Source organism: Ranitomeya imitator, chromosome 7 (genome assembly GCF_032444005.1).
Source record: "Ranitomeya imitator isolate aRanImi1 chromosome 7, aRanImi1.pri, whole genome shotgun sequence".
In the NCBI taxonomy this organism is placed as follows: Eukaryota; Metazoa; Chordata; class Amphibia; order Anura; family Dendrobatidae; genus Ranitomeya; species Ranitomeya imitator.
Window position 1 is genome coordinate 138,174,865 of NC_091288.1, and position 13,537 is coordinate 138,188,401.

General features: G+C 46.5%; 1 protein-coding gene across 1 annotated transcript in view; it reads left to right on the forward strand.

The window, feature by feature from the left end:
• WDR75 (WD repeat domain 75) overlaps nucleotides 1-13,537 on the forward strand; it is a 121,116-nt gene that overhangs the window by 14,427 nt on the left and 93,152 nt on the right. Inside the window, exon 2 of the mRNA XM_069733844.1 lies at nucleotides 4,448-4,577. Coding sequence (XP_069589945.1) covers nucleotides 4,448-4,577 — 130 coding nt within the window. The remainder of the gene's footprint in view (nucleotides 1-4,447; nucleotides 4,578-13,537) is intronic.

Sequence of the window (13,537 nt, forward strand, 5' to 3'; positions counted from 1 at the left end):
TAGGGTTAGGGTTAGGGCTAGGGTTAGGGCTAGGGTTAGGGTTAGGGCTAGGGCTAGGGTTAGGGTTAGGGCTAGGGTTAGGGCTAGGGTTAGGGCTAGGGCTACAGTTTGGGTTGGGGCTAAAGTTACAGTTAGGGTTTAGATTACATTTACGGTTGGGAATAGGGTTGGGATTAGGATTAGGGGTGTGTCAGGGTTAGAGGTGTGGTTAGGGTTACTGTTGGGATTAGGGTTAGGGATGTGTTTGGATTAGGGTTTCAGTTATAATTGGGGGGTTTCCACTGTTTAGGCACATCAGGGGCTCTCCAAACGCGACATGGCGTCCGATCTCAATTCCAGCCAATTCTGCGTTGAAAAAGTAAAACAGTGCTTCTTCCCTTCCGAGCTCTCCCGTGTGCCCAAGCAGGGGTTTACCCCAACATATGGGGTATCAGCGTACTCAGGACAAATAGGACAACAACTTTTGGGGTCCAATTTCTCCTGCTACCCTTGGGAAAATACAAAACTCGGGGCTAAAACATATTTTTTGTGGGAAAAAAAAAGATTTTTTATTTTCACGGCTCTGCGTTATAAACTGTAGTGAAACACTTGGGGGTTCAAAGTTCTCACAACACATCTAGATTAGTTCCCTGGGGGGTCTAGTTTCCAATATGGGGTCACTTGTGGGGGGTTTCTACTGTTTAGGTACATTAGGGGTTCTGCAAACGCAATGTGACGTCTGCAGACCATTCCATCTAAGTCTGCATTCCAAATGGCGCTCCTTCCCTTCCGAGCTCTGCCATGCGCTCAAACGTTGGTTTCCCCCAACATACGGGGTATCAGCGTACTCAGGACAAATTGGACAACAACTTTTGGGGTCGAATTTCTCCTCTTACCCTCGGGAAAATACAAAACTGGGGGCTAAAAAATAATTTTGGGGGGAAAGATTTTTTTTTTTAATTTTCACGGCTCTGCGTTACAAACTGTAGTGAAACACTTGGGGGTTCAAAGCTATCACAACACATCTAGATGAGTTCCTTAGGGGGTCTAGTTTCCAAAATGGTGTCACTTGTGGGAGGTTTCTACTGTTTAGGTACATTAGGGGCTCTGCAAATGCAATGTGACACCTGCAGACCATTCCATCTAAGTCCTCATTCCAAATGGAGCTCCTTCCCTTCCGAGCCCTCCCATGCGCCCAAACAGTGGTTCCCCCCCACATATGGGGTATCAGCGCACTCAGGAGAAATTGGACAACAAATTGTGGGGTCGAATTTCTCCTTTTACCCTCGGAAAAATACAAAACTGGGGGCTAAAAAATAATTTTTGTGGGAAAAAATTTTTGTTTTATTTTTACGGCTCTCCATTATAAACTTCTGTGAAGCCCTTGGTGGGTCAAAGCGCTCAGCACACATCTAGATAAGTTCCTAAGGGGGTCTACTTTCCAAAATGGTGTCACTTGTGGGGGGTTTCTACTGTTTAGGTACATTAGGGGCTCTGCAAACGCAATGTGACACCTGCAGACCATTCCATCTAAGTCTGCATTCAAATGGCACTCCTTCCCTTCTGAGCCCTCCCATGTGCCCAAACAGTGGTTCCCCCCACATATGGTGTATCATCGCACTCAGGACAAATTGGGCAACAAATTTTGGGGTCCAATTTCTCCTGTTACCCTCAGGAAAATACAAAACTGGGGGCTAAAAAAATAATTTTTGTGGGAAAAAAATTTTGTTTTATTTTTACGGCTCTGCATTATAAACTTCTGTGAAGCACTTGGTGGGTCAAAGTGCTCACCACACCTCTAGATAAGTTCCTTAGGGGGTCTACTTTCCAAAATGGTGTCATTTGTGGGGGGTTTCAATGTTTAGGCACATCAGTGGCTCTTCAAACGCAACATGGCGTCCCATCTCAATTCCTGTCAATTTTGCTTTGAAAAGTCAAACGGCGCTCCTTCCCTTCCGAGCTCTCCCATCCACCCAAACAGTGGTTTACCCCCACATATGGGGTATCCGCGTACTCAGGACAAATTGTACAACAACTTTTGGGGTCCAATTTCTTCTCTTACCCTTGGGAAAATAAAAAATTGGGGGCAAAAAGATAATTTTTGTGAAAAAATATGATTTTTTATTTTTACGGTTCTACATTATAAACTTCTGTGAAGCACTTGGTGGGTCAAAGTGCTCACCACACCTCTAGATAAGTTCCTTAGGGGGTCTACTTTCCAAAATGGTGTCACTTGTGGGGGGTTTCAATGTTTAGGCACATCAGTGGCTCTTCAAACGCAACATGACGTCCCATCTCAATTCCTGTCAATTTTGCATTGAAAAGTCAAACGGCGCTCCTTCCCTTCCGAGCTCTCCCATCCGCCCAAACAGTGGTTTACCCCCACATATGGGCTATCAGCGTACTCAGGACAAATTGTACAACAACTTTTGGGGTCCAATTTCTTCTCTTACCCTTGGGAAAATAAAAAATTGGGGGCGAAAAGATAATTTTTGTGAAAAAATATGATTTTTTATTTTTACGGTTCTACATTATAAACTTCTGTGAAGCACTTGTTGTGTCAAAGTGCTCACCACACCTCTAGATAAGTTCCTTAGGGGGTCTACTTTCCAAAATGGTGTCACTTGTGGGGGGTTTCAATGTTTAGCCACATCAGGGGCTCTCCAAACGAAACATGGCGTCCCATCTCAATTCCAGTCAATTTTGCATTGAAAAGTCAAATGGCACTCCTTCGCTTCCGAGCTCTGCCATGCGCCCAAACAGTGGTTTACCCCCACATGTGGGGTATTGGCATACTCAGGACAAATTGTACAACAATGTTTGGGGTCCATTTTCTCCTGTTACCCTTGGTAAAATAAAACAAATTGGAGCTGAATTAAATTTTTTGTGAAAAAAAGTTAAATGTTCATTTTTATTTAAACATTCAAAAAATTCCTGTGAAGCACCAGAAGGGTTAATAAACTTCTTGAATATGGTTTTGAGCACCTTGAGGGGTGTAGTTTTTAGAATGGTGTCACACTTGGGTATTTTCTATCATATAGACCCCTCAAAATGACTTCAAATGAGATGTGGTCCCTAAAATAAAATGGTGTTGTAGAAATGAGAAATTGCTGGTCAACTTTTAACCCTTATAACTCCCTAACAAAAAAAAATTTTGGTTCCAAAATTGTGCTGATGTAAAGTAGACATGTGGGAAATGTTACTTATTAAGTATTTTGTGTGACATATCTCTGTGATTTAATTGCATAAAAATTCAAAGTTGGAAAATTGCGAAATTTTCATAATTTTCGCCAAATTTCCGTTTTTTTCACAAATAAACGCAGGTACTATCAAATAATTTTTACCATTGTCATGAAGTACAATATGTCACGAGAAAACAATGTCAGAATCACCAGGATCCATTGAAGCGTTCCAGAGTTATAACCTCATAAAGGGACAGTGGTCAGAATTGTAAAAATTGGCCCGGTCATTAACGTGCAAACCACCCTTGGGGGTAAAGGGGTTAAAGTAGACATGTGGGAAATGTTATTTATTAACTATTTTTCGTGACATATCTCTGATTTAAGGGCATAAAAATACAAAGTTTGAAAATTGCAAAATTTTAAAAATTTTCGCCATATTTCCGGTTTTTCATAAATAATCGCAAGTAATATCGAAGAAATGTTACCACTAACATGAAGTACAATATGTCACGTAAAAACAATCACAGAATCAGCGGGATCCCTTGAAGCGTTCCAGAGTTATAACCTCATAAAGTGACAGTGGTCAGAATTGCAAAAATTGGCTCGGTCATTAAGTACCAAATTGGCTCTGTCACTAAGGGGTTAAGCATGCATAAAAGTGCGGGCTTCCATGTTACTGGTAGCACAAAGGCTCTGGAAAAGCACCATGTCTCCCCACAAAAAGAAAATCCAGCAAAATCTGTGCTCCTAAATTCAAATGCCCCACTCCCTTCCAAGGAGAAGGGATAGCTAGGGTGAGCATCTCCTCTCTCCCTGCATGCCTCCTTTTGCAACTTTTCAAACCAATTTATGCCAGAAGTCTGGTTTCTTTGCTTTGAAGAATCAGGATGATTGTCTTTAAGGCTACGTTCACACTTGCGTACCAGGGCTTTGCGGACGGCTGCGTACTTCCTCCCTGAAGCGCTGCCCACTTCTGCACTTCTCCCGTTTAGGTCTGCCTACTAATGCATGCGTCCTGGGTACCTATCTTTAACACTGGGTACGCAGGACATGCGGATGTATGCGGATATTTCGTTTTGATGCGGCCGCAAGGGAACACTACTTGTGCAGAAATGCAGAAGTGGGTGGAGCTTCAGGGAGGGACTACGCAGCCGTCCGCAAGCCCCGGTACGCAAGTGTGAATGTAGTCTAACAAGCACTGGTTGTTCCAGAATATTTCTCTTGCACTCGTTGGCTGTAATTCTTGCGCTTGTAATTTCAGTGATGGTTTTGTTTTCTTTTATCAGGTATCTTCTCTGCGTCTCCGGTGATGCCATCAGAGTATTTAGCACCGTCACACAGGAGTGCATACACTTATTGTGGAGTCACAGTGATTTGGTCACTGGCATTGAACTCAATCCCAATAATCCTCTGCAGGTAAGGAACCAGCAATGCTTTTACAAGAACCTTAAGGCTATGTGCACATATTGCAGAATTGCCACGGAAATTTCCGCGGCAATTCCGCAACTCCAGCTGCAGGTAAAACGCATGCGTAATTGGCATGCGTATTCCCGCTAAACACTAGCGTTTTGCAAGTGTTTTTTAGCTTGCAGAATGCTAGCGTTTTCCAAGCAATCTGTAGCAGTGCTTGGAAAACTGATTGACAGGATGGTCACACTTGTCAAACATAGTGTTTTACAAGTGTGACCAACTTTTTACTATTGATGCTGCGTATGCAGCATCAATAGTAAAAGGATAGAACGTCAAATATAATAAAAAATACATAAAAAATTGTGATATTCTCGCCTTCCGGCATCCCCGGCAGTCTTCTCGCTCCTCGCAATGCTCCCGTTCCCAGTGATGCATTGCGAGAATGACCTGTGATGACGTAGCGGTCTCACGAGACAGCTACGTCATCACAGGTAATTTTTCGCAATGCATTATTGGGAACGGAAGCATCGCGAGGAGCGGTAACGCTGCTGGGGACTCCGGAAGGTGAGAATATCACGAATAATTTTAATTCTCTTTTTGTTTTTTATTTTTTTTTTACTATTATATGGTTCCCAGGGCCTGGAGGAGAGTCTCCTCTCCTCCACCCTGGGTACCAACCGCACATGATCCGCTTACTTCCTGCATGGTGGGCATAGTCCCATGTCGAAATTAAGCTGATCAATGCATTCCTATGTGTGCGGAATCCCCACGATTCCGCACAAAGAATGAACGTGCTGCGTTTTTTTTTACCGGAATGCGATTCCGCCGCGGAAAAAAATGCAACATGTGCACAAAAATTGCGGATTGCATTCTAATAATAGGATGCTTAATGTATGATATTTTTTTTTCACGTTTTTATCGCAAAGAAACGTGAAAAATCCTGAACGTGTGCACACAGCCTTATACCTGAAGAAAAATGCTGTATATGGAAGGTACAGGTCCTTCTCAAAAAATTAGCATATAGTGTTAAATTTCATTATTTACCATAATGTAATGATTACAATTAAACTTTCATATATTATAGATTCATTATCCACCAACTGAAATTTGTCAGGTCTTTTATTGTTTTAACCCCTTCATGACCGGGGGATTTTTCGTTTTTCCGTGTTCGTTTTTCGCTCCCCTCCTTCCCAGTGCCATAACTTTTTTATTTTTCCGTCAATTTGGCCATGTGAGGGCTTATTTTTTGCGGGACGAGTTGTACTTTTGAACGACATCATTGGTTTTAGCATGTCGTGTACTAGAAAACGGGAAAAAAATTCCAAGTGCGGTGAAATTGCAAAAAAAGTGCAATCCCACATTGGTTTTTTGTTTGGCTTTTTTGCTAGGTTCACTAAATGCTAAAAATGAGCTGCCATTATGATTCTCCAGGTCATTACGAGTTCATAGACACCAAACATGACTAGGTTATTTTTTATCTAAGTGGTGAAAAAAAATTCCAAACTTTGCTAAAAAAAAAAAAAAAAAAAAAAAAAAAAAAAATGCGCCATTTTCCGATACTCGTAGCGTCTCCATTTTTCATCATCTGGGGTCGGTTGAGGGCTTATTTTTTGCGTGCCGAGATGACGTTTTTAATGATAGCATTTCGGTGCAGATACGTTCTTTTGATCGCCCGTTATTGCATTTTAATGCAATGTCGCGGCGACCAAAAAAACGTAATTCTGGCGTTTCGAGTTTTTTTCCCGCTACGCTGTTTAGCGATCAGGTTAATACTTTTTTTTATTTGATAGATCGGGCGATTCTGAGCGCGGCGATACCAAATATGCGTAGATTTGATATTTTTTTTATTGATTTATTTTGATTGGGGCGAAAGGGGGGTGATTTAAACTTTAATGTTTTTTTTATTTTTTTCACATTTTTTAAACTTTTTTTTTAAACTTTTGCCATGCTTCAATAGCCTCCATGAGAGGCTAGAAGCAGGCATAGCACGATCGGCTCTGCTACATAGCAGCGATCTGCTGATCGCTGCTATGTAGCAGAATTGCACGTGTGCTGTGAGCGCCGACCACAGGGTGGCGCTCACAGCGACGGGCAATCAGTAACCATAGAGGTCTCAAGGACCTCTATGGTTACAATATACAAGCATCGCCGACCCCCGATCATGTGACGGGGGTCGGCGATGACGTCATTTCCGGCCGCCCGGCCGGAAGCGGTAGTTGAATGCCGCTGTCTGCGTTTGACAGCGGCATTTAACTAGTTAATAGGTGCGGGCAGATCGCGATTCTGCCCGCGCCTATTACGGGCACATGTCAGCTGTTCAAAACAGCTGACATGTCCCGGCTTTGATGCGGGCTCACCGCGGAGCCCTGCATCAAAGCAGGGGAGCCGGCATCGGACGGTATAGTACGTCCGATGCCGGTAAGGGGTTAATACTGATGATTTTGGCATACAACTCCTGATAACCCAAAAAACCTGTCTCAATAAATTAGCATATTTCACCCATCCAATCAAATAAAAGTGTTTTTTAATAACAAACATAAAAACCAACAAATAATAATGTTCAGTTATGCACTCAATACTTGGTCGGGAATCCTTTGGCAGAAATGACTGCTTCAATGCGGCGTGGCATGGAGGCAATCAGCCTGTGACACTGCTGAGATGTTATGGAGGCCCAGGATGCTTCAATAGCGGCCTTAAAGGGAAGGTGCCGCGTTTTAATATTGTAAATAAAAAAAAAAAACCTCTTTAATTCCTTATTTTCATAAGTTATTTTTTCCATCATACATGACGGCACCACGAGAGAGGGGATCCGCCCATCAAGGACAGGAAACCTTCAAGATAAAAGGGGCGGCTCCTCTCTCCACATCAGTTGGTTTCCTGTCCTTGACGGGGAACCCTCAAAATGGAAGTAGTCTGAAGACAGAAGGGGATGCCGGGGCCTGGGTCGGGTGGATTTGGGCAGGCGCTGTCTGCTGCACCCGTCACCAGGTACCCGTAGTCGCCTCGGGGGTCAATGTATATCATGCCCCCCCTGAGCGAAGCATGGCCACAGCCCGCGAGGCGAACGCCCGGGTGAAGATACTCCACGGGGGCCGCAGGCGCGTTCCCCCTCCCTGTCGAGCAGAAATCCTGCCTGTCCACGGGGGTCACTTTATGGTGCCCCCCCTGTTGACCAAAGGTGGCCATGCAGCCCGTGAGGCACATCGGTGCCCGGGCGAGGTAAGCTCCTCGGAGGTTTGGTGCCCTCCCTGTCGAGTGCAGGTCTCCCCCCTTCCCCCTCCTCCTTGACGGTACCTGAGGCAGAGGTTTGAAGCAGAGTCTTGTGAGTGAAGAGGCGCTGCCTGACGTTGTGGCGTGGATACTCCCGGACGTCCCTCCAGCTGACACCAGGTATCCGGGGAGGTATGGGCGCAGCAGGGGGGGGACAGATTCTTCGGCATGCACCGCAGGCAGAGCCGGGTGCGCGCCTGGAGGTAAAGCGCTGAAGCCGGCGGCAGCGGGAACCCTCGTGCAGGAGCATGGCGCCGGGGGGACCCAAAAAGGCGGCGCGCGCCTGGAGCATAATACAGCGGCGCGCATCGGTAGTGAGGCCGGGTGCGCGCGCGCTGCTCTGCCAGGCAGGATCAACCAGGTAAATGGGGGATATGAAGGCGCGCACCGGAAGTAAGGTCCGGATGCGCGCGCACTGCTCAGACAGAGGCAGGATCAACCAGGTAAATGGTGGATATTAAAGCGCGCACCGGATGTGGTTGCCAGGTGCGCGCTTGGACATATGCATATAGCGCAGGGTCGCGCTGACAGGCGTAGGATCAACCAGGTAGTTGATTGTTTCACGTGCACCGGAAGTGGTGCAGGCACGATCAGCCAGGTAATCATTCATGATTAATGAAGCGACCAATGGTAGCAGGATCAACCAGGTGATTCATTAAAAAAAAAAAAAAAAAAAAAAAAAACAAGAGTGAATCTATTTAAACAAGCCAGCTGCGCTGCCCTGTGTCACTAAACCAGGCAGGTTGAAGGTGACTACTCTTGTTGCGTGCGGGTGCGTATAATGGAGAGTTTCTCGCCAGAGCATGTGATGCCACAGCAGGAGGTGCAGGAGAGGCGGTCTCGCTCAAGCGAAAAGAGCCAGACCCGCCATGGCAGCAGCAGAAGCCGCTCGGACAGTATACGGCATACCAAGGAGGGGTCCCTAGTCTCATTGGGAGACACGGAGAAGACCAGCCAACCTCCGGATCCGGTACCCGTACTTTGAAAACGTCCGAGTGGTGAGTGAACTACGAGAAAGTCCAGTACGCTAATGCCTGTTCTTTTCTCTTCTCTTATCTCCGTCTCTCCCCTCTTTTCTTACATACATTGCGGGGTGGAGTATAGGAGGTCACCAAAAAATATAAAACGAAGACTAAAAATAGAGAATGTCCCTTATGTAAAAAGCCCTTAATATCATCTTGGGGTAAAAAACTGTGTCAGGACTGTATTAACCAGACTGTGGCGGAGGAAACACCCTCCTTTACGGACAGCTTAAGATCTCTGATCCAGTCCGAAGTCTCCAAATCCGTAAGAGCATTACAGACACCTGACACAGATGCCAGATCTAGGGACAGATCCAGCCCCTCTATAGCATCCCAAAGGGATTCCTCGGGGTCAGAGCAGGATTCTGACACGGCCCGCTGTTCTGATAGTAGCTCTGAGGAGGAAGACACCTTTCCGGCAGAGGCTACAGATAAACTTATTAAAGCTGTTCGCTCTACCATGGGGCTGGTAGAGGAGAAGGCCAAAAAGACAGCCCAGGAACTCATGTTCAGTGGCCTACAAAAGAAGAAACGGAGATCATTCCCTGTTAATGATCAAATTCAAGAACTAATCAAAAGGGAATGGCAAAGGCCGGAAAAGAGGTCCCAGATAACTACCTCCCTTAAAAGACGGTATCCCTTTGAAGAGGAAGCATCCTCACCTTGGGACAGAGCCCCAAAAATCGATGTGGCGGTCTCAAAAGTGGCCAGGAAGTCCTCCCTGCCGTTCGAGGACCTAGGTTCTTTAAAAGAACCTCTGGACAGGAAGGTGGACAGTTCCCTGAAGACAGCTTGGGAAGCCTCAGCGGGAGCACTAAGGCCAGCTATCGCGGCCACTTGTGTCGCCAGATCCCTTAAGATCTGGATAGACAACCTGGAGGAACAGGTGGAGCAAAAAGCTCCCAGGGAAGCTATTCTAGAGTCACTTCCAACTATGAGGGCAGCGGCTATGTTTCTGGCTGAAGCATCAGCAGACTCTGCTAGGCTGGCAGCAAAATCAGCAGCATTAGCTAACACTGGACGCCGTGCCGTATGGCTCAAATGCTGGCCAGGGGACACTCAGGCCAAAATGAAGCTTTGTTCTTTGCCTTGTGAGGGAAACTTCCTGTTCGGACCGGCATTAGATGAGGTACTGGAGAAGGCCGGTGATAAAAAGAAGAACTTCCCAAGACAGCCGTTTCAGCCCTTTCGTCGCACCTTTCGGAGAGGCCAAAAGTTCCGAAGGCAGCAATACAGAGACCGGGACAGGAGCAACCTGGACAAGCGACCCAGGGGAGGAAAGGGCTTCTACTTCGGCAAGTCCCCCAGAGACACCAAAAAACCCTCCCAGTGACGGTCCTTCTCAGGTGGGAGGGAGGCTCTCTCACTTCCTTCCAGCCTGGGAGAGGATCTCCTCCAGCATATGGATCCGGCAGATCGTAGGATCAGGCCTAAAGCTAAAATTTCACCACTGGCCTCTAAGAAGGTATATGCAGACCCCAGTACAGTCCTCCCAAGAGAAGCAAGACAGTCTGGAGGGGGAAGTAACATCACTCCTAGACAAGCACGTCTTGGAAGAAGTTCCTATAGAGGAAAGGAGGGAAGGATTTTATTCCCCTCTTTTTCTCATAAAAAAACTGGACAACTCTTGGAGGACAATTATAAATCTAAAAGGCCTCAACAAATTTCTTGTAATACCATCGTTCAAGATGGAGACCATAAAATCTGCGGTGAAACTTCTCTATCCCCAGTGCTACATGTCCGTCCTCGACCTCAAGGACGCTTATTATCACGTCCCAATCAGACAGCAAGATCGTCAGTTCCTCAGAGTGGCAGTTCAGATGGGGTCCCAGCTGCGTCACATCCAGTACAGGGCTCTGCCCTTTGGGATAGCAACCGCCCCACGCGTATTTACGAAGCTGATTGCAGAGGTCACAGCACATCTCAGGGAAAAGGACACTCTAATAATTCCCTACTTGGACGACTTCCTGATAGTGGGAAAGAACTTTTCTCACTGTCAAGAGCAGGTCAGGATAGTGATGGACACTCTTCAGACACTGGGATGGCAACTAAATCTCAAGAAGTCCAAGTTAGAGCCGGCAATGGTCCAGAATTTCCTGGGGATAACGGTGGACTCCGTGGCACAGGAGTGCCGCCTCCCAGAAGAAAAAGAAGAAAAAATCAAACAGATGATTATGGCCACATTAAAAAAGCCGGAAATGACCTTGAGAAGGGCCATGTCGGTGTTAGGGTCCCTAACCTCCTGCATACCGGCAGTAAAATGGGCCCAGTTCCATGCAAGAGAACTGCAATGGTGTGTGCTGCAGAACGACCGAGAACTTCAGGGACAGTTAGAGCAGAAGCTCACTCTCCCACTCTCTGTGCTCCAATCTCTCAGATGGTGGTTACAGATAGAGTCATCCCCCAGAGGAGTTCCCTGGACATTCACAGCCTCCATGGTAATCACAACGGACGCCAGTCCATGGGGATGGGGAGCTCACTCAGACACACTATGGGTCCAAGACCCCTGGGCTCAAGAGGAGAAAGATCTATCCTCAAACGAGTGGGAGCTCCTAGCAATAGAAAGGGCGCTAGAGAGATTACTTCCACACTTGGCAGGGCATCATGTGAGAGTCCTATCGGACAACCGAACAGCGGTCGCATACGTGAACCACCAGGGAGGCACCCGCTCTCGGGCACTGATGCACATAACCACAAGACTCATGTCTCTAGCCGAAAAGCACTTCCTGTCATTATCGGCCCTGCATATCCGAGGTGTGGACAACATAAAGGCAGACTTTCTAAGCAGGAACCACTTGAGGCAAGGGGAATGGTCCCTAAAAAAGTCCGTTTTTCAACGGATAGTGCACATGTGGGGAAAACCCAGGGTGGACCTCTTTGCCTCAAAAGTCAACAAGAAAGTCCAAAAATTCTGCTCCCTGAACCCTACAGACAGGCCGTTGGCAGTAGACTCCTTCAGCATAAAATGGACATCTGGACTCCTGTATGCCTTCCCACCGATATGTCTAATCCCAGTGGTTCTGAAGAAGATCAGGGAAGACAAGGCCAGAGTGATCGTGATAGCGCCCTTCTGGCCGAAAAGACCGTGGTTCTACTGGCTGAGAGTGATGTCAGTGACGGACCCGTGGGTTCTCCCGGAAGACCAGGACCTTCTAACTCAGGGTCCCTTCAACCACCCGCAGAACTCCGGGCTTCATTTGACAGCCTGGCATTTGAGCGGTCGTTACTAGAGAAAGAAGGGTTCTCAGCTGGGTTAATATCCACCTTGCTCAGCAGCAGAAAACCAGTAACGACCAAGATCTATGGGAGGATATGGAAGAAATTCCTGTCCAGCTCAGGGCCAATACGGGAAGGGGAGGTCCCGATAGTGGCAATACTTGAGTTCCTGCAAAAGGGCTTAGATCTGGGGTTAGCTGTTAGTACCCTCAAAGTACACATTTCAGCCTTAGCAGCCCTATTCAACTGTGACCTGGCAAGTAATAGGTGGGTGGTGAGATTTATCCGAGCCTGTAGTAGAGCTGACTCTGTCCCAAACCCTACTCCTCCACCATGGGATCTAAATCTAGTGTTAACTGCCCTGACGGAAAGCCCCTTTGAGCCGTTAAATACAACTTCTGATAAAATACTAACATTAAAAACAGCTTTGTTAGTGGCACTTACGTCGGCCCGTAGGGTGGGGGATTTACACGCGTTGTCAGCTGACCCCCCTTACACACAAATTATGGACGATAGGGTTGTATTAAAATTAGATCCGGCATATCTCCCCAAAGTGGTATCGAGATTCCATAGAGCTCAGGATATAACCCTACCCTCTTTCTGTCCCAATCCCAGTAACAAAAAAGAGGAGAGACTCCATTGCCTAGACGTTAGGAGATGTATCCTACAGTATCTAGAGGTGACTAAATCCTGGAGGAAACAGAGGGCTTTATTTGTTTCATTCCAGGGGTCAAGGAAGGGCCTTAAAGCCTCAAAACAGACTATGGCTAGATGGGTGAGAGAGGCCATTATTCTAGCATATAGTAGTGCAGGCAGGGTTGTTCCACAGGGTCTGAAAGCCCACTCCACGAGGGCCATGGCGACGTCGTGGGCGGAGAGAGCAGATGCTACCATCGACCAAATCTGTAAGGCGGCCACTTGGTCCTCTCCGTCTACATTTTTTAAACATTATAGGCTAGACCTATCTGCTACCTCTGATCTCACTTTTGGGAGAAGAGTGTTACAAGCAGTGATCCCTCCCTAGAAGAGAATACAAATCTCTGTAACTCTCTCGTGGTGCCATCATGTATGATGGAAAACACGGGTATTACATACCTGGTAATGTGTGCACCCTTATATTCCCACCCTTTTGATCACGTCATTAGTTGGGTGCATTATTAGCATTATTTGTATTATACACTCCCTGGGGTATCGGTGAATAGAACCGTATAGGATGTATTATTTATGTGTACACTAACCAGCGGAGTTCCTCTCGTACTCTGTAAAACAACTGATGTGGAGAGAGGAGCCGCCCCTTTTATCTTGAAGGTTTCCTGTCCTTGATGGGCGGATCCCCTCTCTCGTGGTGCCGTCATGTCTCATGAAAAAACACATTACCAGGTATGTAATACCTGTGTTTCAAGTGCATAGTATTTATTGTTTTTTTTTTATTCATTTTTTTTTCTGCCACTGGGCGCC